Genomic DNA, 26,915 nt, shown 5'->3' on the forward strand with positions numbered 1-26,915 from the left:
GGCAGAGTAGACAAATGATTGGACAAGAGACAAATTAATGATTTCTTCACATTATTTGAAAACAATAACGAAGTAAAAGTAGGTGAAATGGATTTGGTGATGCAATTAATGCATAGTTGCACACCTAGATAATCTAGGTGTTTGTATCTTACAATCTTCACAAGCAATACGGAAATATGAGGTTTACATTACAGTAATACCTACTTTACATTTGCATTACAGTTACAGGTTACAGTAGGTGTAATACTTGAAATCTAGTACCGCCTATGTAATCTACTTACCATAATAATTCACTAGGCTGTTTGTTTCATTATAACTCTTAAACAATATGTCAATATGTCCGATTTTGATAGAATTCGTAAAAAATGCTCAACAAAGTGCAAATTTTCTCATTAAATTTTTGGTCCAATCAGAACTTTGTCAGAAAATCAGACCTTTAGCACCCTTATGACCCTTATTTGAACGAGTTCAACAGTTTTATCCCGAATGTCCTGATGACCTGATTGCTATCTTCTAAAAAGGAGTGTCCACTGTCCACACATAGTCGACCGCGTCGATCGATGTCGACAACATAAATTTACCTTTTCACCTCGTCGAGCAACCATCGATCCACGGCGTCGACTTTGTGTGAACACAGCTCAAGAACAGTTTCTTACACCTCTTTCATTTCCCTGTCCACAGATCTCCATGGCGGGTTGCGGTCTCAAATGTGTCGACAACACCCTCAAGCGTCTCTTCTTCAAGCTGGGGGTGTTCATTGCTCGACACCCCGGCTACTTTATCATCGTGCCCATACTCCTTACCATCATCTGCATTACGGGTTTCCAGGTGAGATTTTGTTGCCTTATTTTCAACATATTGTTTCATTACAAACTTTCAACAGTAAAGGGGTTCTTCAAATTAAATTGATCCCAAGGACAAGGCAAACCTAGACCCTTGACAAATGGTGTGCCTGAAGGCATGTGATGTGTTCCAATCCACTCGACCCCTCTTGTAGGAACTTAGGAACACAAACTTTGTGCTAGCCCGATTTCTAGTGCAAGGCCATCCACTCGTACTTCAGTCACTATATCCGCTGTCTGTCAGACGGTCATTTAACGGGCGTTTCCAGAACGTCAAGACCATTTCCTCCTTTTCAAAGCCTCAAGCATTTGACATCAAGATGGGAAAATAAATCGAATGGAACACATTCTAAACAACATCAATTACCCAGAACATATACCTAAACATTACTCACAACACAAACAAGTCCAAGAACTCGACGAAGACTGGTTTGTTTTGCAAAACAGCTTGAACAACACACGAAATTCAACATTCAACGGGCGTTTCCAGAACGTCAAGACCATTTCCTCCTTTTCAAAACTTCAAGCATTTGACTTCAAGATGGAAAATAAATCGAATGGAACACATTCTAAACAACATCAATTACCCAGAACATATAAACATTACTCACAACACAAACAAGTCCAAGAACTCGACGAAGACTGGTTTGTTTTGCAAAACAGCTTGAACAACACACGAAATTCATAGAAATCTCAAACTTTATTTAGATCAACAAGTTTTTTCGATCGTATCAATAAAATTGCGGATTTATTGGCTCAAAATGATTCTCTGGAAATGTTAGTAATATCAATACTACGTATTCCTATTTTGAAATGGATTTTTTATAGCGTCAAATGTGGAGAAATTTATCAATTTTTATCAGATGCATGACGAAATTCATAGAAATCTCAAACTTTATTTAGATCAACAAGTTTTTTCGATCGTATCAATAAAATTGCGGATTTATTGGCTCAAAATGATTCTCTGGAAATGTTAGTAATATGATAATATCAATACTACGTATTCCTATTTTGAAATGGATTTTTTATAGCGTCAAATGTGGAGAAATTTATCAATTTTTATCAGATGCATGTCTATGTAGACTTGTAGACGTACTAAAAGTTATTACACAGGTGGTGCCTAGGTATACTGACGCTAGATAAAGGAAAATATGCATTATTTACTATTAAAAATGAAAGGTCATTTGAGATTATTCTCATTTCCGAACAAAATGTTGTTTTGTTCTTCAATTTCCGAGAATTATCCATTTCCTGTGAAGTAGCTGAAAATGCAAATTTTAAACATAAAATATTTATCTTCTAAAACTAATCAGATAGTGGTATGTGTGTGTATTATTAAGTGAAAATAATGTAGGATCTGAACTTGGATGTATTAAACATAAAATATTTATCTTCTAAAACTAATCAGATAGTGGTATGTGTGTGTATTAATAAGTGAAAATAATGTAGGATCTGAACTTGGATGTAAAATTGTAAATAAACATAAGAAAACCTGATAGATACCTACATATTGGTTTTCAATATTAATCTTCTAAACTAATCAGATAGTGGTATGTGTGTGTATTATTAAGTGAAAATAATGTAGGATCTGAACTTGGATGTAAAATTGTAAATAAACATAAGAAAACCTGATAGATACCTACATATTGGTTTTCTGTGTATTAATAAAGGTAAAAATTATCTGAATTAGTATTGGTTACTGATTAGTTGATTACTCTGATTAGTTATAGGTAGGATATAGAAGATGGTTGGTTCGTGATTATTTATAAGGCACGCAAGGACTTTCGAAATTAGATTTACACCATATCATCAGTGGAGTGATATGAGGTCTGGCTGTGGGACTTTAAACAGGGAGGATACCAATAGTAGGTACTTAGTAGGGAGGTGGTATGCCCGTCCCGTAGTATGTCCCTCATCAGATGTGCCAGAAGAAACACAATACTTCCCATTTAGGTGATAAGTCAACACGATAACACCAGAAAGTAACCCGTTGAGATATTTGCAATCGAAAAACGAGTACAAATTTTTGTCCATGGTGGGATTCGAATCCGGGACCTTCTGCATGGCAAGAAAAGTACTCTCGAGGTAGGAAGGACCTTTTTGGTGACATTGTTTTTATTCATTTCCTGTAGACATTGAAGAGTGGTCAAACTTTCTTGACTTGGCGCTCACCGCGCCCCTTAATTTAGAATTTACATGTTCAAATCCAAGTCATTTCTTGAAATTTAGCACAGTGTAGATATTTATCGACAAATGACATTTGACCAACATTCATAGATCCATATAGGTACTTAACGTAGGTAATTAAAATTCCTCATTATGCCTTCAGGCATTAATGTAGGAATATATGGGTATCTAGCTTCATTTTACATAATTATTATGTATCTGATATTATATCAGGGCCGTATCCAGGATTTTACTGGGAAGGGGCCAAGGGTTCAAAGAGTGATGTACCGGGGGTTATACCAGGGCCGTATCCAGGATTTTACTGAGAAGGGGCCAAGGGTTCAAAGAGTGATGTACCGGGGGTTGTATGCTCAAAATTTTCGCAGTCTGACCCATATTAAAGGAACAAAAAAAAAATTAATCCCGCTGTCCCCCTCGCCCCCCCCCCAAATACGGTCCTGTATTATACCTACATATGAACTAGAGAGAGCAAAGATACATCCCTGATCGAATAGGACTCGGAAGTCTTTTACCCCAGTTGTTGGTTACTAGTGGTCAAATTCTCAAACAATGATGAGGATAAAATTTCATACCTCGGCTGGGATTGAAGTCACGCCCTCCTGTTAACCAGGTGAGCGTCACCGAGGCAGGCATCAGGCTATCAGATCTTACAAGTCCATCAAAGGCTCATCTGTGGTCTGGTAATTCCTACTTACTGCGCATGCGCCGATTTAACAGTTTCAACTTACCCGTTCCAATTAGGTACTATCATGTGATTCACGTGTTGAATCGTGTGCCTCTGATCCTATTATCTCCGGATGCACACAACACACCGCATGCTATCTCCTCGACTTCCGAGAGTGCAAAACTTTCATTTGTTTTGTTTCTGGACTTTCCCCTCGCGAGGATTAATGTCTTATTCCAAAGGATGTACGGAGTGTATAAGGAATGTTGGCTTTATTAGCAGGTATTAATAAAGCGTGCACAATGAGATAGTGAGCGCGTGACTACGGGTACTTCCTCACGTGATTGTGGAGGAAGCGAGGTGTTGTCCATTGAGGATTGAAAGATCTGGCTGAAATCCCGGTGGTTATTTTTAGGTACCCACACATTAGGTAAATTTTGGTTTAGGTGAATTTGTCATCGCCACTAATATGCGGGTTCCACTGGTAGACTCCAGTTGTATTGGATATTTCCTGATGTTATTCGTTCTCCCTGAAGTATTCGCTCCTATTTGAGTCTAGTGTGTTTGTCATCTTCACTAAATATTGCCTAAGCTAACTTTTGCTACATTTCGCGAAGAGTGATTTCTCACTGATTTTGTGGAACAATATTGGTAGGTAATAGGTATCTACAAATAGATTGCGTGCCATCAGCAATACAATAGGTACCTAACAAACCTATAACTACATAAATGAAACCTATATTACATATGTGTTTTTAAGCTCAATTCGTGCTTCAAATTAAGAAATCACCTCAAACTAATAGAGCAAACAAATATAAGCTCAAAAGTGAGCGATTTCTCAGTTTCGCACGCGATAACAAATAGATTGCATGCCATCAGAAATACAATGGGTACCTAACAAACCTATAACTACATAAATTAATGAAACCTATCTACATATGTTTTTTCAAGCTCAATTTGTGCTTCAAATTAAGAAATCACCTCAAACTAATAGAGCAAACAAATATAAGCTCAAAAGTGAGCGATTTCTCAGTTTCGCACGCGATAAATTAGCCTTGTCACGCAGTTACTCAAATGACGCATTAGTGATACATATGTACCTACCCATGTAATGTACCTATACCTATGTAATGTACATCTATTTACCAGTTTACCTTATCATGTCTCTTTAAACCAAAGTCGCGAAGCACCAACACTTGAGATGTCGTGTAAAGTAGCACCGAGGCTGAGGTTACATATGAAATTGTTCAGTCCGCAACACGGACCTGGTAAAACAGAACGGGCTATAGTGGAGCAATACTTCAAGATGAACTACTCTGCCCGCTTCAATCCTACCAGGATCACAAGACCCGGTAAGTTTTCGTCCCAGTTTTCTTCTTCCAGAGAGAGAGAGAGCAAAGATACATCGCTGATCGAATAGGACTAAGATGTCCTTTTACCCCAGTTGTTGGTTACTAGTGGTCAAATTCTCAAACAATGTTGAGGATAAAATTTCATACCTCGGCTGGGATTGAAGTCACGCCCTCCTGTTAACCAGGTGAGCGTCACTGAGGCAGGCATCAGGCTATCAGGTCTTACAAGTCCATCAAAGGCTCATCTGTGGTCTAGTAATTCTTACATAATGCGCATGCGCCGATTTACATCAGTTTAAACCTACCTGTTCCAATTAGGTACTATCATGTGATTCACGTGTTGGATCGTGTGCCTCTGATCCTATTATCTCCGGATACACACAACACACCGCATGGTCTTACAAGTCCATCAAAGGCTCATCTGTGGTCTAGTAATTCCTACTTACTGCGCATGCGCCGATTTACATCAGTTTAAACTTACCCGTTCCAATTAGGTACTATCATGTGATTCACGTGTTGGATCGTGTGCCTCTGATCCTATTATCTCCGGATACACACAACACACCGCATGCTATCTCCTCGACTTCCGAGAGTGCAAAACTTTCATTTGTTTTGTTTCTGGACTTTCCCCTCGCGAGGATTGAGTAACTGCGTGACAAGGCTAACAAGGCTAATTTATCGCGTGCGAAACTGAGAAATCGCTCACTTTTGAGCTTATATTTGTTTTCTCTATTAGTTTGAGGTGATTTCTTAATTTGAAGCACAAATTGAGCTTAAAAACACATAATATGTAGATAGGTTTCATTTATGTATAGGTTTCTTAGGTACCTATTGTATTGCTGATGGCACGCAATCTATTTGGAGATACCAATATTGTTCAAACAGTTGAATTCCACAAAATCAGTGAGAAATCACTCTTTGCGAAATGTAGCAAAAGTTAGCTTAGGCAACTTTTAATAATAAATAATGCATATTTCCCTATATCTAGCGTCATTATACCTTAGGCACCACCTGTGTAATAACTTTTAGTACGTCTACAAGTCTACATCATAGAGTATGGACAATATTGTTAGGGTAGGTTATTTTTATTTCTAGAGAAAACCACGTCTCTTGGATTGGTGTAAGGCTATATCTATATCATGCAAAATATATTTAAACAGGTAGGTAGGTGTTGGCCGTTTTGCAAATCCTTCAGATGTAATAAATGTCTAGGTGGAGTAAGGACAATATTGTTAGGGTAGGTTATTTTTATTTCTAGAGAAAACCACGTCTCTTGGATTGGTGTAAGGCTATATCTATATCTATATCATGCAAAATATATTTAAACAGGTAGGTAGGTGTTGGCCGTTTTGCAAATCCTTCAGATGTAATAAATGTCTAGGTGGTCTCCCGGCACGCTTAATTTTCGCAGCGATAGAGTTATCGCTGAATAAATTAAATGTAAAATCGTCGAGTTAAAACGTAGAACGCACATCGTTTATTCAATCAGCCATCAAAATCAAGCCCAAATAACCAACCCTCTTCCTTCCCATTCCATCAGGTACGACGACATCTGTGCCAAGTGGGTGGACTCCTGCTTCCCCAACGACATTCTCAACTTGGACTACGTCATTGAAGAGGTGGAAACCAAAGCCCTCAACCTGACGTTCCCCATAATGTTCAATCCGGTGACTTGGGATGCCCATGCGTTTCCAGTCTACTTTGGAGCAACGGAGATTTCAGACGAGGGGACCATCATTCGGGTACCGGCTCTGCAGTTGGTGTACTTCGTGACGGCCGATACTAAGTCCCAGGACGCCAGGTAAGATTATGATTTTGCTATATCATGTAAAATATATTTAAACAGGTAGGTAGGTGTTGGCCGTTTTGCAAATCCTTCAGATGTAATAAATGTCTAGGTAATTGTGAAGTTATTTCTGGAGAATTAACCACTCGTATGTAAATGGCGTTTAGTAATCCAGTACCTAGTATCCAATGTTTTATTGTAAGTATTGTTTGTTTTACGTAATAATTAATTATCGTATGGGGGCACATTATAATGTGTTGTGTTTCTATCTAGCTCAAATGTACAGTATGAATTCTTTTTCCTTAAAGCTTGATGATGTACACGTTTAAACATTGCAAGCATGGTTCATTTCGATTAACTCCTTCATTGATAGTCCTCTGGGTCGGACACAAATATGACCTGTCCAAACCAAACCATATCAAAATTGGACTAAATATAATCAAATTTCAAATCACAGAACCAAGTAGTCCGAATCAAAATGGTCTCATAACCCAAAGTTGCCATTTTGCCAAGTTTGCTCTCCTTTACCTGTGTTATGTGACTCCCTATCTAATTTAATAAGGTTCGGTTTGTTAGATGTTATCAATTGTGTATCCACAGATAACGAGATTCCAACATCGTAATCCTATTATATTACCTACTTCTGCTCTGCGGTCTTGTTTGTCTTAGGATTCTTAGATCATTATTTCTGAATGTGTAGCCACAGTTCCACACATGTTTCATATGTAACCTCAGCCTCGGTGCTACTTTACAAGACATCTCAAGTGTTGGTGCTTCGCGACTTTGGTTTAAAGAGACATGATGAGGTAAACTGGTAAATAGATGTACATTACATAGGTATAGGTACATTACATGGGTAGGTACATATGTATCACTAATGCGTCATTTGATGAGTAACTGCGTGACAAGGCTAACAAGGCTAATTTATCGCGTGCGAAACTGAGAAATCGCTCACTTTTGAGCTTATATTTGTTTTCTCTATTAGTTTGAGGTGATTTCTTAATTTGAAGCACGAATTGAGCTTAAAAACACATATGTAATATAGGTTTCATTTATGTAGTTATAGGTTTGTTAGGTACCTATTGTATTGCTGATGGCACGCAATCTATTTGGAGATACCAATATTGTTCAAACAGTTGAATTCCACAAAATCAGTGAGAAATCACTCTTTGCGAAATGTAGCAAAAGTTAGCTTAGGCAATAATTAGTGAAGATGACAAACACACTAGACTCAAATAGGAGCGAATACTTCAGAGAGAACGAATAACATCAGGAAATATCCAATAGAACTGGAGTCTACCAGTGGAACCCGCATATTAGTGGAGATGACAAATTCACCTAAACCAAAATTTACCTAATGTGTGGGTACCTAATGTAAAATAATAAATGGCATAGTTCGTTTTATTGAAAAGTATTGTTAAGATTTCATTATGAAGGCCTTTATAAAAAGCCTGCCATTGTGTTCTACAAGCCACCTAAACCAAACTAATGTGTAGGTACCTAATGTAAAATAACAAATGGCATAGTTCGTTTTATTGGCAAGTATTGTTAAGATTTCATTATGAAGGCCTTTATAAAAAGCCTGCCATTGTGTTCTACAAGCCGACCTATTCTCCTAATATAGGTGAATACTGCTAACATGTATGCCTCAAACCGTTGCCCCCCTTAATAATCTCATTAATATGGTTCCATTGTACACACATGTCTAAATAAATGGTTCCTGGAACGCTACTGAATACTGGAATACTGCTAACATGTATATGCCTCAAACCGTTGCCCCCCTTAATAATCTCATTAATATGGTTCCATTGTACACACATGTCTAAATAAATGGTTCCTGGAACGCTGTCCATTGTTAAAAAAATTAATAAATTCTGGCCCGTGTGCTGGTGAATATAATGAACGGATTAGACTGTTGATGTTATAAGTAGGTATCTATCTAGGTCCTGAATCTGAGAAGATCGTTATTGAGTAGGTACCTATTGAATTTTTCTCCATTATTATTTATGGTAAGCCATTTCACATAATTATTAGAAGTGCCTATTACCATTCAAAACGGGATTGGTGTTCCCAGAATTTGGTGTCAAAATCAATACCGAATTACCGATAGCTGAAAGAATTTTTGAGGTCAAGGGTTCGTGCAAAAATTGTGTTTATTCAGCATAGTTTTAGCAAGAAATACCTAGCACCTATTGCCTACATAATATGATCGTTATCTAATACCAAATAGCACACATTCTTCATTTGGTTTGCTGGACAAATAGTAATGCAACTACAAAACCATAGGTATCATCATATATTATGATAATCCTGTGACCAAATTTGTCAGGTTTATACGTAGATACTCGCACTTCGTGCTCGGGAGGGGGGCTTCGCCCCCCTCCACCCCCCGGGTAGACTGTTGCTGTTATAAGTAGGTATCTATCTAGGTCCTGAATCTGAGAAGATTGTTATTGAGGAGGTATTGAATTTTTGTCCATTATTTTTATGGTAAGCCATTTCACATATTAGAAGTGCCTATTACTATTACCATTCAAAACGGGATTGGTGTTCCCAGAATTTGATGTCATAAGTTAAACAATAATTATGTTACAAAAATCAATACCGATTACCGATGGATGAAAGAATTTTTGAGGTCAAGGGTTCGTGCAAAAATTGTGTTTATTCAGCATAGTTTTAGCAAGAAATACCTAGCACCTATTTCCTACATAATATGATCGTTATCTAATACCAAATAGCATACATTCTTTATTTGGTTTGCTGGACAAATAGTAATGCGAGTTCCAACTACAAAACCATAGGTATCATTCATATTATGTCATTCATTTTATTAGTACCTACTTATCTACCTGTTTATAATCATGTATTTTGAGTAAGTATTCAATATTTCTCTTTTTCTCTCTCTTAAGTAATTGGGGTTGTGGAGAAAAAGTATGTATGTATTATGACTGTAGGTAGAAAATGAAGTTGATAAGGAAAGAGACAAAGTAAAAGTATGTACACTTTACTTATGCATTACTAGTACATGGTTGGTAGGTTGGTACATACCCGAGTAATATGATCGTTATCTAATGCCAAATAGCATACATTCTTTATTTGGTTTGCTGGACAAATAGTAATGCGAGTTCCAACTACAAAACCATAGGTATCATCATTATTATGATAATCCTGTGACCAAATTATCAGGTTTATACGTAGATAGGAATTAGGACTAGAATTGGAGAGCTTGAACAGCCAGAGGGGTCTCGCAAAAATCATATTCGCCCAATATGATCGTTATCTAATACCAAATAGCACACATTCTTTATTTGGTTTGCTGGACAAATAGTAATGCGAGTTCCAACTACAAAACTCACAGGTATCATCATATTATGATAATCCTGTGACCAAATTTATCAGGTTTATACGTAGATAGGAATTAGGACTAGAATTGGAGAGCTTGAACAGCCAGAGGGGTCTCGCAAAAATCATATTCGCCCAACAAAACAAACTTAATACGCTACAGCATTGACATTTCTATCACATTTGGAGAAAAGAATCCACCTGTCTAACGTAGGTGAATTTTATTTGTTTACAAGTAGGTAATAGGTAGGTACAGGTATAGTTACACATCATTAACCAAACACAGTAAGGTCCAAGTTTTAATTCGAATTTGCATTTAGGGCTGGTCATTTGTTTGATGATAACTCTGGAAGGTTAGTCCGATTTTGGTGAAGTTTAGCAAGACTGTTGAACCCATAATAAAGGAAATGTTTATTACGTAGGTGATTTTGCTTGTTTACAAGTAGTTAATAGGTAGGTAGGTAGTAGGTACCTACACATCAATGACCGAAAAGAGTAAGGTCCAAGTTTTAATTCGAATTTGCATTTAGGGCTGTTCATTTGTTTGATGATAACTCTGGAAGGTTAGTCCGATTTTGGTGAAGTTTAGCAAGACTGTTGAACCCATAATAAAGGAAATGTTTATTAGTTTTCAGGCCCCTTGATGTCTTCGGGGGCCCTACTGGGCCTTTTTTTCTCTCACGGGCAAGACATTTTGTGTCGGGGCGGCAGAATGTTAGTATTTTAAAAAATATTGAACCCTCTCTTCCCTGTTCTCAATCAATCATCAAAAGGGTTAACTTTTCAACAACCTCCATGATTTTGAACCTGGACTGAGGGCCATATTTATGAACAAAACTATGGCTGTCAAGCTGCACTGAAGCATCAATTCTCTCACGGGCAAGCCATTTTATGTCTGAGCTGCAGAAGATTAGGTAGTCTTTTGAAAGTATTGAACGCTCTTCCCTGTTCTCAATCAATCATCAAAAGGGTTAACTTTTCAACAACCTTTATGATTTTGAACCTGGACTGAGGGCCATATTTATGAACAAAACTATGGCTGTCAAGCTGCACTGAAGCATCAATTCCAAACATCTGATTGACCAAAAATTTGTTTCAGTCTGACTTGAGAGCAAGAACTTTTTTATTCACAAACTTTTTGAGGTGCAAGACAAACATGGGTTAATCACATAAGAATCAGTCAGTCAGTCAGTCAGTTACACAAGGGGCTGTATTTATTTTAGATTAGAGCTTAAACAGCCAGAGGGGTCTCGCAAAAATCATATTCGCCCAACAAAACAAACTTAATACGCTACAGCCTTGACATTTCTATCACATTTGGAGAAAAGAATCCACCATCTACGTAGGTGAATTTTGTTTGTTTACAAGTATGTAGTAGGTAGGTACATAGGTACTACATAGGTTGTTATAGGTACCTCTATCTACATATCATTGACCAAACAAAGTAAGGTCCAAATTTTATTTCGATTTTTCATTGAGGGCAGTTTATTTGTTCGAAGATAACCGTGGAACGGTTTGTCCGATTTTAGTGAGGTTTAGCAGGATTGTTGAACCAATAAAAATGGAAATTTCTGCTTGTTAGTTTTCGGGCCCCTTAGCGACTTCGTGGCCCTACATGGTCCTTTCTTCTCTCACGGGCAAGCCATTTTATGTCTGAGCTGCAGAAGATTAGTCTTTTGAAAGTTTTGAACGCTCTTCGCTGTTCTCAATGAAACATCATGATTTTGAACCTGGACTGAGGGCCATATTTATGAACAAAACTATGGCTGCCAAGCTGCACTGAAGCATCAATTCCAAACATCTGATTGACCAAAAATTTGTTTCAGTCTGACTTGAGAGAGCGAAAAAAAAATTGTTCATAAAATGGGGTGTAAGACAAACATGGGTTAATCAAATAACCATACAGGTAAGCAAATAACCATATAAGCAACTAAGTAAGGATTGACTGGAGAAGGCTGAACCATCCACTTCAGAAAACGATTTCTAAAAGATTATAGGGACCTAAGCAAGGAAGTTGAGATTATAATCCTGTAAAGATAACCTCTCTGGTCACTATGGCAAACAAACATCACGACTTCTATTAAAAATAGGTACCTCAGTACTTGAAATGGTTGGAAGGTTAGGTATACATACTGAGCTCAGTGACTTATTGGTCCGCGGACTATCATTATGGTCATATGCCATCGTGATAGCAATTTCCGCTTTCACATCTGAGAAGATGGTCATACGATCTCATATGGTGATTTCACCGAACCTGCCAAAAATTTGTTTCAGTCTGACTTGAGAGAGCGAAAAAAAATGTTCATAAAATGGGGTGTAAGACAAACCTGGGTTAATCAAATAACCATACAGGTAAGCAAATAACCATATAAGCAACTAAGTAAGGATTGACTGGAGAAGGCTGAACCATCCACTTTCTCGGTTAGGTAACATTCACCGTGATCGTCTTCAGGTCGAGATGTGCAGTGGCAGTCCTTGATACCTCCTAACCAGTATGGGACAGACACCTTTGTGTACCTATATGCCATCAGCTGATAATTGATTTAACCCGCTCGATCCCTGATGGTCGAGTTTGGGATCTATTGTTTAGAACGTTATACCAAAGAGCATGGAACATGGAAGGGGATGCTATAAAAACTTACTTTTACTTTCCTAATTTGTGGGTATACGAAGTATACTTTTCGATCCGGTTTTTCTTTCCTTGTCCCATAATAAGAAAAGTATAATAGGCATCTCATGTTTTCCCCCCCTTTTTTTAATTTCCAAAAACTGAGATCCTTTTTGGCTCTAAGTCACCTCGCCATTTTCGCTGATATTAAATAATATGTCATTATGTATTGCAAAATTGCGGTTATCATTCGATCTGGTATTTTGACAAAGATGTGACCCGTCCATCGAGTCCAATAAGGGTTAATGTTAATGTTGGTGATAATTCTTACTTTTTTTATAACGAGGATTTTCGATTACTCAATCGACAATTATTTATTTATCCACCTCTAATGTAATCAATCAACGTTCATTATTATTATCATCTATAGAGCTGTATAGCTTAAGTATAGCGAGGGATTTTACAATGTGTACATTTCACATGGTACCAGTATGGATGGGTAGGTACCTATATAGTACATAGGTAGTTATAGGTATGTGAATGTGAAGGATATGTGAAAAGGCCTAGTTTCATCAGGTACAATATTACAAAAATACAAAATATACAGTTACATCACCTACGACTTTACAAGTATCTATGAAGTTCATATGTAGGTATAATACAGGACCGTATTTGGGGGGGGGGGCGAGGGGGACAGCGGGATTAATTTTTTTTTTGTTCCTTTAATAGGTCATATGCCATCGTGATAGCAATTTCCGCTTTCACATCTGAGAAGATGGTCATACGATCTCATATGGTGATTTCACCGAACCTGGCGATTTGGTAGTTTTTTTTCTCTCCTCATTTTTTAGAAAACACCAAATCGTTATTCGCACGGTCCACCTGTTAAATCGTAAATATTCCAAATGTGATTGCTCAGTTAATGGTGAACACATAGGTAAAGTACTTTCATGGGAATGTGATAGATAATAATCTAATCAAGCAGTGAATTATGACCTGGCCTACCTGTATGAACCATCTGTAAAAGAGGACCTAAGTGTTCATGTGCTCTGTGTGCACTGTGCAGGTACTTGGATGTTTTCATGAATGTACTTACGAGTATGTAGGTATGATTGATTTTGTTCTCCCTTCCCTTTAACCTATGTGTGATTTATCATCTTTCGGTAGTTTTTTCTCTTTCCTCATTTTTTAGAAAACACCAAATCGTTATTGTTATTCGCACGGTCCACCTGTTAAATCGTAAATATTCCAAATGTGATTGCTCAGTTAATGGTAAACACATAGGTAAAGTACTTTCATGGGAATGTGATAGATAATAATCTAATCAAGCAGTGAATTATGGCCTGGCCTATCTGTATGAAACATCTGTAAAAGAGGACCTAAGTACTCATGTGCTCTGTGTGCAGGTACTTAGATGTTTTCATGAATGTACTTACGAGTATGTAGGTATGATTGATTTTGTTCTCCCTTCCCTTTAACCTATGTGTGATTTATCATCTTTGTCTCTAGAAGTCAGCATTTCTCAACTTGATTATTCTAATCACTTCTTAAGACTCTAAAAGACTCTAAAGAAAGGTGTTTCTCCCTCATCTAAGGGTAATATTATCTCGTATTCTCGTTCTCGTGCCCCAATTAGTATTGAAACTAGCACGCCCACGGCTGTCATGAGTATATATCTATTGAAACCAGCACCATAAGCAACAATACCAAAATTCGAAAGCAAAATGGAATAGGGGAAACTCTGAGAATCACTGATAGAAGCAGAAAACAATTACTGACTTCGTTAATCTTGTGGTTTGATGCTTCGTCAGAAATCACTTTGCGAATTTTGATTCATGAAGTGGTTACAAAAGCATTTCTCAACTTGATTATTCTAATCACTTCTAAAGACTCTAAAAGACTCTAAAGAAAGGTGTTTCTCCCTCATCTAAGGATAATATTATCTCGTATTCTCGTTCTCGTGCCCCAATTAGTATTGAAACTAGCACGCCCACGGCTGTCATGAGTAGATATCTATTGAAACCAGCACCATAAGCAACAATACGAAAATTCGAAAGCAAAATGGAATAGGGGAAACTCTGAGAATCACTGATAGAAGCAGAAAACAATTACTGACTTCGTTAATCTTGTGGTCGGACCGGGGAAAAAGCTAGTCGATATTTCAAGGTACTTGGTCAGAGCAAGGTCGCTATGGATAATCTGGTACTTTCCTTGCCATAGGAGAGAATATCGCTGGAGGGTGTGAGATTATTCTAACAAGCTCTGCCATTCATACTAGTATTACTACTCTATTAGATCTGCCAGTCACTACCCTGTAACACGGTCAGTCCAGTGGTAAAGCTCTCGCTTGCCATGCAGAAGGTCCCTGGTTCAAATTCCAAAATAAAATAATATCTAATAATAAAACATGCACTCGTATTTCGATTGTAATTATTTCAAGGGGTTACTTTCTGGTGTTTTCGTGTTGATCCAGCACTTAAATGGGAACTACCAATGTAACCTAGGCATAATGATCACAGATTTTTTTACCTACTTGCTACTTGGTGGATCGAAATAGGTTCGAACTAGGATGTATTTCAATAAAGAAACTAGGACCATATAAGTATCAGGATTGACTGGAGAAGGCTGAACCATCCACTTTCTCGGTTAGGTAACGTTCACCGTGATCGTCTTCAGGTCGAGATGTGCAGTGGTAGTCCTTGATACCTCCTAACCAGTATGGGACAGACACCTTTGTGTACCTATATGCCATCAGCTGATAATTGATTTAACCCGCTCGATCAATTATATTTCCTATTCTTCAGACTCACAATGGCGCAGGCATTAACTCGTTGAAAACTAACTCATTCCTAGTAACCCATTGAAAACTAACTCATTCAATCTACCTCATTGAAAATTGAAATAATTCTCCAGAATCTTCCAATTCCTGACCAAATTCGGGATACACCATGTGGAAGCTATTTCATTGTGAATTCAATATTTTTGCAACCAGGTTTTCTGAATCCTCATCATTGACCATACATAGGCCCATTTTGCTTTGGTACCTATCTGAAGACAGATACGCTAAGGACACCCTTTACCCTGGAAGTAGGCTACTGCTATTACTGTTGTCAAATTCTCAAACGGTTCAATTTCTCATTTAGGTTGGTGCACTTAGGTATAGTGGCCCAAAGATACACTAAGGACACCCTTTACCCTGGAAGTAGGCTACTGCTATTACTGTTGTCAAATTCTCAAATGGTTCAATTTATCATTTAGGTTGGTGCACTTAGGTATAGTGGCTCAACCTATTTAGGTGCATCGATGGCCTAAAAATGACAAAGCATAAAACCAGATCATGATGTATCGTGTATAACCTTAGGTAGGTAATTTTCATAGGAAATTCCCACCAAGAATGCAAGGAAAATGGAATCATTTTCAATGCTGAAGATAGGATTCTTACTTCTGTCATAGAAAATTCTCATCATAAAGTGCAAATGATATCTTATTATTGATTGGCACAGGTACACATGAACAATCCTTGATAAGTTCAAGGTATTCTATTGTGACGTCATGTGGTTTGGTTGGAACCCAAGAAATACCGAGCTATTAGGAGATACCATTAATCATTGTACGAGTACGTGTGGTGTGCACAACTCCTCATTAAAGTTGTCCTTTTCCCAAAATTTCCAAAGCGGAAGTGAATTACAACTTCTAAATTATTCGTAAGCACCTAAGAGTTATGTCTAGCTGATGTGCTGATGAGTTCTAGCAAGAACGAAACTCGTCCTATGCCCTATGATGCTCGAAGGTGTCGGCTAAATGAATGGATAATTGGATACTCGATAGTCAAAATCATAATATTTACGGTCGAATTTCGACTTTGCGGGACGGAGGGCTACCGCGCTCCTTAATTTAATTCTCTGTAATACAAATTCTTGGTCACTTGATCTCATCTTTAGATGTACGTATACTCGATACCTAAAAATGTACCTATAGAAGTTCAAAGTGCCCACTTTTCTAACGAGTACCATCTTGTTTCTCCGATTCCCATAGTGATTCCCCGATAACGATTGTATGTGTCCTTGTTCCCAGGTCGGTTTGGCAGAATTATCGCCGTACCTAAGCACGGGGATACTATGCTGACCAAGGAAATTTGGAAAGAACTAAGACTGATAGATGAAATTGTTCACAATACGAGCATAGTGTTCGGAGAAGATGACCAGATTTACAGGTAAGTTTAAAAAAGGGGTTTTACTACCTTTAAAACTCTACTTCTTGTTGATATGTATTGGCTGGGCGTTGCGTCACTTCGAATTCTTGACGTTCACGCGTCTCCCGGCACGCTTAATTTTCGCAGCGATAGACTTATCGCTGAATAAATTAAATGTAAAATCGTCGAGTTAAATCTAGAACGCACATCGTTTATTTATTTATTTTTTTTTTTTTTTAATTTAGGTGCTTTAACATTTTGATGTCCTTCGCACCGAGTTCGATTCAGGGATTAAATTTGCACATCGTTTATTCAATCAGCCATCAAACTCAAGCCCAAATAACCAACCCTCTTCCTTCCCATTCCATCAGGTACGACGACATCTGTGCCAAGTGGGTGGACTCCTGCTTCCCCAACGACATTCTCAACTTGGACTACGTCATTGAAGAGGTGGAAACCAAAGCCCTCAACCTGACGTTCCCCATAATGTTCAATCCGGTGACTTGGGATGCCCATGCGTTTCCAGTCTACTTTGGAGCAACGGAGATTTCAGACGAGGGGACCATCATTCGGGTACCGGCTCTGCAGTTGGTGTACTTCGTGACGGCCGATACTAAGTCTCAGGACGCCAGGTAAGATTATGATTTTGCTGTGACTAGAATCTGTTTTCAATTATTATTGTATCAACAGTTGTGTTCCTATCTAGCTCAAATGTACAGTATGAATTCTTATTCCTTAAAGCTTGATGATGTACACGTTTAAACATTGCATGCATGGTTCATTTCGACTAATTCCTTCATTGTTCAATACTTCTTACTTATTAGGACAAGTACATGCCAGAAACTTTTCCCAAAATTTCCAAAGCGGAAGTGAATTACAACTTCTAAATTATTTGTAAGCACCTAAGAGTTATGTCTAGCTGATGTGCTGATGAGTTCTAGCAAGAACGAAACTCGTCCTATGCCCTATGCTGCTCGAAGGTGTCGGTTAAATGAATGGATAATTGGATACCCGAAAGTCAAAATCATAATATTTACGATCGAATTTCGACTTGGCGGGACGGAGGACTACCGCGCTCCTTAATTTACTTCTCTGTAATACAAATTTTTGGTCACTTGATCTCATCTTTAGATGTACGTATACTCGATACCTAAATATGTACCTATAGAAGTTCAAAGTGCCCACTTTTCTAACGAGTACCATCTTATTATTAAATATGTTTGTATTAGACATCCTAGGTTATAAAGTTATGAAATAGGTAACTACGGTAATAAGTTTTGTAGTTACCTATTTCATAACTGAGTACCATCTTGTTTCCCCGATTCCCATATTGTTCCCCGATAACGATTGTATGTGTCCTTGTTCCCAGGTCGGTTTGGCAGAATTATCGCCGTACCTAAGCACGGGGATACTATGCTGACCAAGGAAATTTGGAAAGAACTAAGACTGATAGATGAAATTGTTCACAATACGAGCATAGTGTTCGGAGAAGATGACCAGGTTTACAGGTAAGTTTAAAAAAGGGGTTTTACTACCTTTAAAACTCTACTTCTTGTTGATATGTATTGGCTGGGCGTTGCGTCACTTCGAATTCTTGACGTTCACGCGTCTCCCGGCACGCTTAATTTTCGCAGCGATAGACTTATCGCTGAATAAATTAAATGTAAAATCGTCGAGTTAAAACGTAGAACGCACATCGTTTATTCAATCAGCCATCAAACTCAAGCCTAAATAACCAACCCTCTTCCTTCCCATTCCATCAGGTACGACGACATCTGTGCCAAGTGGGTCGACTCCTGCTTCCCCAACGACATTCTCAACTTGGACTACGTCATTGAAGAGGTGGAAACCAAAGCCCTCAACCTGACGTTCCCCATAAGATTTACCTTTTCACCTCGTCGAGCAACCATCGATCCACGGCGTCGACTATGTGTGAACACAGCTCAAGAACAGTTTCTTACACCTCTTTCATTTCCCTGTCCACAGATCTCCATGGCGGGTTGCGGTCTCAAATGTGTCGACAACACCCTCAAGCGTCTCTTCTTCAAGCTGGGGGTGTTCATTGCTCGACACCCCGGCTACTTTATCATCGTGCCCATTCTCCTTACCATCATCTGCATTACGGGTTTCCAGGTGAGATTTTGTTGCCTTATTTTCAACTTATTGTTTCATTACAAACTTTCAACAGTAAAGGGGTTCTTCAAATTAAATTGATCCCAAGGACAAGGCAAACCTAGACCCTTGACAAAATTTACAGGTAAGTTTAAAAAAGGGGTTTTACTACCTTTAAAACTCTACTTCTTGTTGATATGTATTCGCTGGGCGTTGCGTCACTTCGAATTCTTGACGTTCACGCGTCTCCCGGCACGCTTAATTTTCGCAGCGATAGAGTTATCGCTGAATAAATTAAATGTAAAATCGTCGAGTTAAATCTAGAACGCACATCGTTTATTTATTTATTTTTTTTTTTTTTTAATTTAGGTGCTTTAACATTTTGATGTCCTTCGCACCGAGTTCGATTCAGGGATTAAATTTGCACATCGTTTATTCAATCAGCCATCAAACTCAAGCCCAAATAACCAACCCTCTTCCTTCCCATTCCATCAGGTACGACGACATCTGTGCCAAGTGGGTGGACTCCTGCTTCCCCAACTCCTCAAGGCATGTGATGTGTTCCAATCCACTCGACCCCTCTTGTAGGAACTCAGGAACACAAACTTTGTGCTAGCCCGATTTCTAGTGCAAGGCCATCCACTCGTACTTCAGTCACTATATCCGCTGTCTGTCAGACGGTCATAAATGTGTGTGGTGGAAAAAGCTTCAAACACAGGTCTCTCAGATGGTCTGACAGACCTAGGTCTCAGGTCTGTCAGACCGTCTGAGCGTGAGTGGGGGGGGCACAAGTCACGCTCCAGTCAAGTCACTGTGCATTTAAAATATTCTTAATGGTGGATTAAATGGGAGTGTTCACATCTAACAAAGGGATATCACAGTATACCGGATGTCCCTATGCCGGATCGTCCCTTGTAAATATATTTGACCATTTTTGTTAAACGTACCTATTCTCACCACCAATTTTGGGTTGGTGTTCCGTTGGGAACTGGTGAGCTCTCAATTCAAAACTTTGTTAGTCCAAAATGTCACTTTTTCACCAGGGTACCTAACTCCAAATCCAAATTGATTAAATTTATTACTACAACAAATTGTTTCCATTTCAGCGCATCTTCTTCGAGATGGATCCAGAGTATCTGTTCAGTCCGCAACACGGACCCGGTAAAACAGAACGGGCTATAGTGGAGCAATACTTCAAGATGAACTACTCTGCCCGCTTCAATCCTACCAGGATCACAAGACCCGGTAGGTACATCCCAGAATAATCACACATCCATCTAACAATCACACATTTTCAGCATAAGAGAGTAAAGATTCTTACCTGCCGTTAATACCTACTTTCCAAAACTCTGAATACATTGATAGTCTTCTGGGTCGGACACAAATATGACCTGTCCAAACCAAACCATATCAAAATTGTACTAATTATAATCAAATTTCAAATCGCAGAACCAAGTAGTCCGAATCAAAATGGTCTCATAACCCAAAGTTGCCATTTTGCCAAGTTTGCTCTCCTTTACCTGTGTTATGTGACTCCCTATCTAATTTAATAAGGTTCGGTTTGTTAGATGTTATCAATTGTGTATCCACAGATAACGAGATTCCAACATCGTAATCCTATTCATGCCAGAATAATCACACATCCATCTAACAATCACACATATTCAGCATAAGAGAGTAAAGATTCTTACCTGCCGTTAATACCTACTTTCCAAAACTCTGAATACATTGATAGTCCTCTGGGTCGGACACAAATATGACCTGTCCAAACCAAACCATATCAAAATTGAACTAATTATAATCAAATTTCAAATCGCAGAACCAAGTAGTCCGAATCAAAATGGTCTCATAACCCAAAGTTGCCATTTTGCCAAGTTTGCTCTCCTTTACCTGTGTTATGTGACTCCCTATCCCTATCTAATTTAATAAGGTTCGGTTTGTTAGATGTTATCAATTGTGTATCCACAGATAACGAGATTCCAACATCGTAATCCTATTATATTACCTACTTCTGCTCTGCGGTCTTGTTTGTCTTAGGATTCTTAGATCATTATTTCTGAATGTGTAGCCACAATTCCACACATGTTTCATATGTAACCTCAGCCTCGGTGCTACTTTACACGACATCTCAAGTGTTGGTGCTTCGCGACTTTGGTTTAAAGAGACATGATAATGTAAACTGGTACATAGATGTACATTACATTAGGTATAGGTACATTACATGGGTAGGTACATATGTATCACCAATGCGTCATTAGAGTAACTGCGTGACAAGACTAATTTATGGCGTGCGAAACTGAGAAATCGCTCACTTTTGAGCTTATATTTGTTTGCTCTATTAGTTTGAGGTGATTTCTTAATTTGAAGCACAAATGGTTTGGGATCTATTGTTTAGAACGTTATACCAAAGAGCTCTTGTAATTTGTAAAAGAGCTCTTGTAATTTGTAAAAGAGCTCTTTTACTTATTGTAGTAGTTTGTAACATGGAAGGGGATGCTATAAAAACTTAGGTACTTTTACTTTCCTAATTTGTGGGTATACGAAGTATACTTTTCGATCCGGTTTTCCTTTCCTTATCCCATAAGAAGAAAAGTATAATCGGCATCTCATGTTTTTCCCCCTTTTTTTAATTTCCAAAAACTGAGATCCTTTTTGACCCTAAGTCACCTCGCCATTTTCGCTGATATTAACTAATATGTAATTATGTATTGCAAAATTGCGGTTATCATTCGATCTGGTATTTTGACAAAGATGTGAACCGTCCATCGAGTACTATAAGGGTTAATGTTAATGTTGGTGATAATTCTTACTTTTTTTATAACGAGGATTTTCGATTACTCAATCGACAATTATTTATCCACCATTAACCTATGTGTGATTTATCATCTTTGTCTCTAGAAGTCAGCATTTCTCAACTTGATTATTCTAATCACTTCTTGAGACTCTAAAAGACTCTAAAGAAAGGTGTTTCTCCCTCATCTAAGGGTAATATTATCTCGTATTCTCATTCTCGTCCCTCAATTAGTATTAAAACTAGCACGCCCACGGCTGTCATGAGTAGATATCTATTGAAACCAGCACCATAAGCAACAATACCAAAATTCGGAAGCAAAATGGAATAGGGAAACTCAGAGAATCACTGATAGAAGCAATCAGAAAACAATTACTGACTTCGTTAATCTTGTGGTTTGATGCTTCGTCAGAAATCACTTTGCGAATTTTGATTCATGAAGTGGTTACATGTGTGAGGTATTATATTTCCTATTCTTCAGACTCACAATGGCGCAGGCATTAACTCATTATAAACTAACTCATTCCTAGTAAACCATTGAAAACTAACTCATTCAATCTACCTCATTGAAAATTGAAATAATTCTCCAGAATCTTCCAATTCCTGACCGAATTCGGGATACACCAAGCTGGAAGCTGTTTCATTGTGGATTCAATATTTTTGCAACCAGACAACCAGGTTTTCTGAATCCTCATCATTGACCATACATAGGCCCATTTCGCTTTGGTACCTATCTGAAGACAGATACGCTAAGGACACCCTTTACCGTGGAAGTAGGCTACTGCTATTACTGTTGTCAAATTCTCAAACGGTTCAATTTCTCATTTAGGTTGGTGCACTTAGGTATAGTGGCCCAACTTATTTAGGTGCATCGATGGCCTAAAAATGACGAAGCATAAAACCAGATCATGTATCGTGTATAACCTTAGGTAGGTAATTTTCATAGGAAATTCCCACCAAGAATGCAAGGAAAATGGAATCATTTCCAATGCTCAAGATAGGATTCTTACTTCTGTCATAGAAAATTCTCATCATAAAGTGCAAATGATATCTTATTATTGATTGGCACAGGTACACATGAATATGGCCTAAAAATGACGAAGCATAAAACCAGATCATGTATCGTGTATAACCTTAGGTACGTAATTTTCATAGGAAATTCCCACCAAGAATGCAAGGAAAATGCAATCATTTTCAATGCTCAAGATAGGATTCTTACTTCTGTCATAGAAAATTCTCATCATAAAGTACAAATGATATCTTATTATTGATTGGCACAGGTACACATGAACAATCCTTGATAAGTTCAAGGTATTCTATTGTGACGTCATGTGGTTTCAGTCGAGTTTGGGATTTGGAGTTTAGATTTATGCTGGGGTTTACCAACTCGGGATTGAGATGACACGAGGTCCTCAGACAATCCACGGTGGTAAAACTCGACCTTTGAACAAAGAGCTCTTCTAAAATTAGTAACATACTGGGTAGGGCAATAAGGGAATGTTCCGAGTTTTTACTCTCCTTATCCTACTAAATAGTAGGTAGGTATACGAAGTAGGTCTAAGGTCCTTTCAGCAATTTTCGCTCAAATCAAGTAAAATAAATACCTATTGCAAAAGTAAAATAAATACCTATTCGATTCGGCAAAGATATTGAACTGTCCATCGAGTAGGTACTATAAGAGTTAATGTTAATGTTGGTGATAATTCTTACTTTTTTTTATAACGAGGATTTTCGATTACTCAATCGACAATTATTTATCCACCTCTAATGTAATCAATCAACATTCATTATTATTATTATTATCTGTATATGCTTTAAGTATAGGTAGAGGGATTTTACAATGTGTACATTTCACATAGTACCAGTATGGATAGGTAGGTACATAGTACATAGGTAGATATAATAAGTATGTGAATGTGAAGGATAAGTGAAAAAGCCTAGTTTCATCAGGTACAATATTACAAAAATACAAATTATACAGTTACATCACCTACGACTTTACAAGTATCTATGAAGTTCATATGTAGGTATAATACAGGACCGTATTTAGTGGTGGAGCGCGAGCCCCCCAACCCCTCGAGCTTCATTTTTGCTCCTTTACTATGGGGCAGACTGCGAAAATTTAGAGCATACAACCCCCGGTACATCACTCTTTGAACCCTTGGCCCCTTCTCATTAAAATCCTGGATACGGCCCTGGTATAATATGAGATACATAATAATTATGTAAAATGAAGCTAGATACCCATATATTCCTACATTTATGCCTGAAGCACAATGAGGAATTTTAATTACGTTAAGTATGGATCTATGAATGTCGGTCAAATGTCATTTCTCGATAAATGCACTGTGCTAAACTCTGGATTCAAAGTCGACATGCATTAAAACAATGTCACCAAAAGGTTCTCTCTTAACCGATGACCAAATTTATTTTAAAGGGGAGATTTTTCGTTGACCAAATCGTGAGATAGGAAGAGCACTTGGTCGGCGGGTGTTCAGACGGGGTCGGGGTTCCGTCAGCCTCTTTATCAGCCCTAGCTAGGGTGATTGCTTTGGGCTGACATTTAGTTTTGGCTTCCAAAAATTTGCGAGTGGATGCCCATTGCACTGAACCTTTGCTATTTCTTTAGCGAGGGAAATTTCAGGCTGGTATCCTCCTTGTTTAAAGTTCCCCATCAGATTTCATACCACTCCACTGATGATATGGTGTAAATCTAATTTCGAAAGTCCTTGCGTGCCTTATAATCTTATAAATAATCACGAACCAACCATCTTCTATATCCTATAACCAATCAGAGTAATCAACTAATCAGTAACCAATACTAATTCAGATAATTTTTAACTTTATTAATACACAGAAAACCAATATCTATCAGGTTTTCTTATGTTTATTTACAATTTTACATCCAAGTTCAGATCCTCCATTATTTTCACTTATTAATACACACACATACCACTGTCTGATTAGCTTAGAAGATTAATATTTTATGTTAATTTGCATTTTCAGCTACTTCACAGGAAATGGATAATTCTCGGAAATTGAAGAACAAAACAACATACTAGCCTACTGCTGGAGTAAAGGGACTTTTCAGTCCTATGCGAGCAGTATAAATAAGCATTATTATTAAGCACTATTATTTTATCTCAATATTAATTTTATAAATTTATAATTGAGATCGAACCTCAGAAATCTAGCGATGCCTTTGCAGGGGGAAAAAGGCTGTTGCTTTTCCTCTTACTCCTAATTAAAAATATAAAAATTTAAAATCCGTCATTTGCTGTTTGCTAGCTGTGGTTTCCAATTACTTATGCCGTTGGAAAGGAGATTTTCTTCTTTCTTCTTCGGCAGTTTTTTCCTCCGTGGCAGAGTATTTATCATCCAGGCTTGCAAGCCGGAGGTCCCGGGTTCGATTCCCGGCGAAGTCGAAGTTTTTTCATCTCTGTGCTGGAAGTTCGGGGTACACTCAGCCTCGTGAGACCCATAAAATTGAGTAGCAACCAGTGGCAGTATCACCGGTGTAAAAAGATTATTTAAATATGGAAATCGACTGCAAAGGAAGCACTTAGTAAGGCCATAAGGCAAGCCACTCCCTATCAGGTAGACCGTAGACCTGTCAGGTACACCTCATCCGGTCCGCCAGTCAGGTCTACCTGATGAGCACACACACTATCAGGTAGACCTGATCAGGTGTACTTGTCGTCAGGTCTACCTGATAGTGAGTGGCTGGCTTAATGCTGTGATATCCACAAAACTTGTGAAAAAGCTCTGCTTTTTACCACAAAGAATTCGAGAAAGTTTCACTCACCATGCTAGGCCGCGGGTTCGATTCCCGTCCGGGGCGGATTTTATCCTGATGGGATAATGTTCGTTCTCGGAACGGCTGGCTTTCTCCTATTCATAAAACACCCATAGCCAGATTAGCCAGTCACCTATAGTTGGCTTGGAGCCTGCGTGTAAGCGCTGGGTCGCGGGTTTGATTTTTGGGGGCACATTATAATGAAATGGCCGCCACAGGACAAGTTCTTTAAAGAAATGAAAACCTCAGGTCTCTGAAGAATTATTAAGTTCATATTGACTCATGATTTTGATGATAACCAAAAATCAATCAACAATCAAATTATCGAATCATGAATCTTTGTGGTACCTATAGCAGAGAGCTTTTTCACAACTTTTGTGGGTATCACAGCATTACTAAGTGCCTCATTTACTATTAATTTTCATCTACTCGTATCAATTTACACTGGTAATACCACCACTGGTAGCTACTCTATTAAAGTAGCCACTCAATTGTCCTCACGAGGCTGAGTGCACCCCGCACTCCAAGCACAGATCCTAAAAAACTTTGACTCGCCGGGAATCGAACCCGGGACCTCCGGAGTGCAGTCCAGGTGTGACCACTCGGTCACGGAGGCTACTGAAGCCTCATTTACTATTAATTTTCATCTACTCGTATCAATTTACACTGGTAATGCCACCACTGGTCGCTACTCTATTAAAGTAGCCACTCAATTGTCCTCACGAGGCTGAGTGCACCCCGCACTCCAAGCACAGAGCCTAAAAAACTTTGACTCGCCGGGAATCGAACCCGGGACCTCCGGAGTGCAGTCCAGGTGTGACCACTCGGTCACGGAGGCTACTGAATTTGATATTAACCCTTCACTGCAACATGTTTTATGTGTGTTCTCAGGGGTTCCAAATGGGAAGAGGCCTTCCTGGACGCTATCGGCAAGGCGGAAGAGTCCGGCGTGTTCAAGCATATCTCCACGGCCCGGTTTGCGTCGCGCACCCTAGATATAGAGCTGGAAAAGAACACGCGCACAGTGGTGCCATATTTCTCCTCGACCTTTCTCATCATGGCCTCATTTTCGGTGATTACCCTACTTATGACGGACTGGGTAAGGTCTAAACCCTACCTGGGTCTCATGGGCAACGTGTCGACCGCCATGGCTATTGTGGCCGCTTTTGGTGCCGCTGTCTATCTTGGCATTCCGTTCATTGGGATCAACTTCGTCTCGCCCCTCCTCATGTGTAGTAAGTAG

The 26,915-nt window shown here is 38.5% G+C and overlaps 2 protein-coding genes across 2 annotated transcripts; both read left to right on the top strand.

Moving 5' to 3' along the window:
- The first annotated feature begins 682 nt into the window (after positions 1 to 682).
- Positions 683 to 26,915, top strand: LOC103518286 (patched domain-containing protein 1-like). Its single transcript, XM_026830140.1, has 5 exons — positions 683 to 841; positions 4,908 to 5,045; positions 16,856 to 16,994; positions 17,345 to 17,605; positions 26,564 to 26,915. The coding sequence occupies exons 1-5, from the start codon at positions 688 to 690 to the stop codon at positions 26,913 to 26,915; spliced, it is 1,044 nt and encodes a 347-aa protein (XP_026685941.1). The 5' UTR covers positions 683 to 687.
- LOC103518285 (patched domain-containing protein 1-like) lies at positions 18,961 to 20,350 on the top strand. The gene is made up of 2 exons (XM_026830141.1): positions 18,961 to 19,106; positions 20,192 to 20,350. Exons 1-2 carry the CDS (start codon positions 18,966 to 18,968, stop codon positions 20,348 to 20,350), a joined length of 300 nt encoding a protein of 99 aa, XP_026685942.1. The 5' UTR covers positions 18,961 to 18,965.

This window comes from Diaphorina citri, unplaced genomic scaffold (genome assembly GCF_000475195.1).
Source record: "Diaphorina citri unplaced genomic scaffold, Diaci psyllid genome assembly version 1.1 scaffold2143, whole genome shotgun sequence".
NCBI lineage: Eukaryota > Metazoa > Arthropoda > Insecta > Hemiptera > Psyllidae > Diaphorina > Diaphorina citri.

Bases quoted from the DNA above. Each gene is read 5' to 3' on its own strand.
- LOC103518286 (XM_026830140.1), top strand. From the start codon at position 688: ATGGCGGGTTGCGGTCTCAAATGTGTCGACAACACCCTCAAGCGTCTC. The intron at 842-4,907 runs GCCTTATTTTCA...TGTCGTGTAAAG, and splicing joins TTTCCAGGTGAGATTTTGTT to TAGCACCGAGGCTGAGGTTA. The intron at 16,995-17,344 runs GTAAGTTTAAAA...CCATTCCATCAG, and splicing joins GAAGATGACCAGATTTACAG to GTACGACGACATCTGTGCCA.
- LOC103518285 (XM_026830141.1), top strand. From the start codon at position 18,966: ATGGCGGGTTGCGGTCTCAAATGTGTCGACAACACCCTCAAGCGTCTC. The intron at 19,107-20,191 runs GTGAGATTTTGT...TTTCCATTTCAG, and splicing joins TCTGCATTACGGGTTTCCAG to CGCATCTTCTTCGAGATGGA.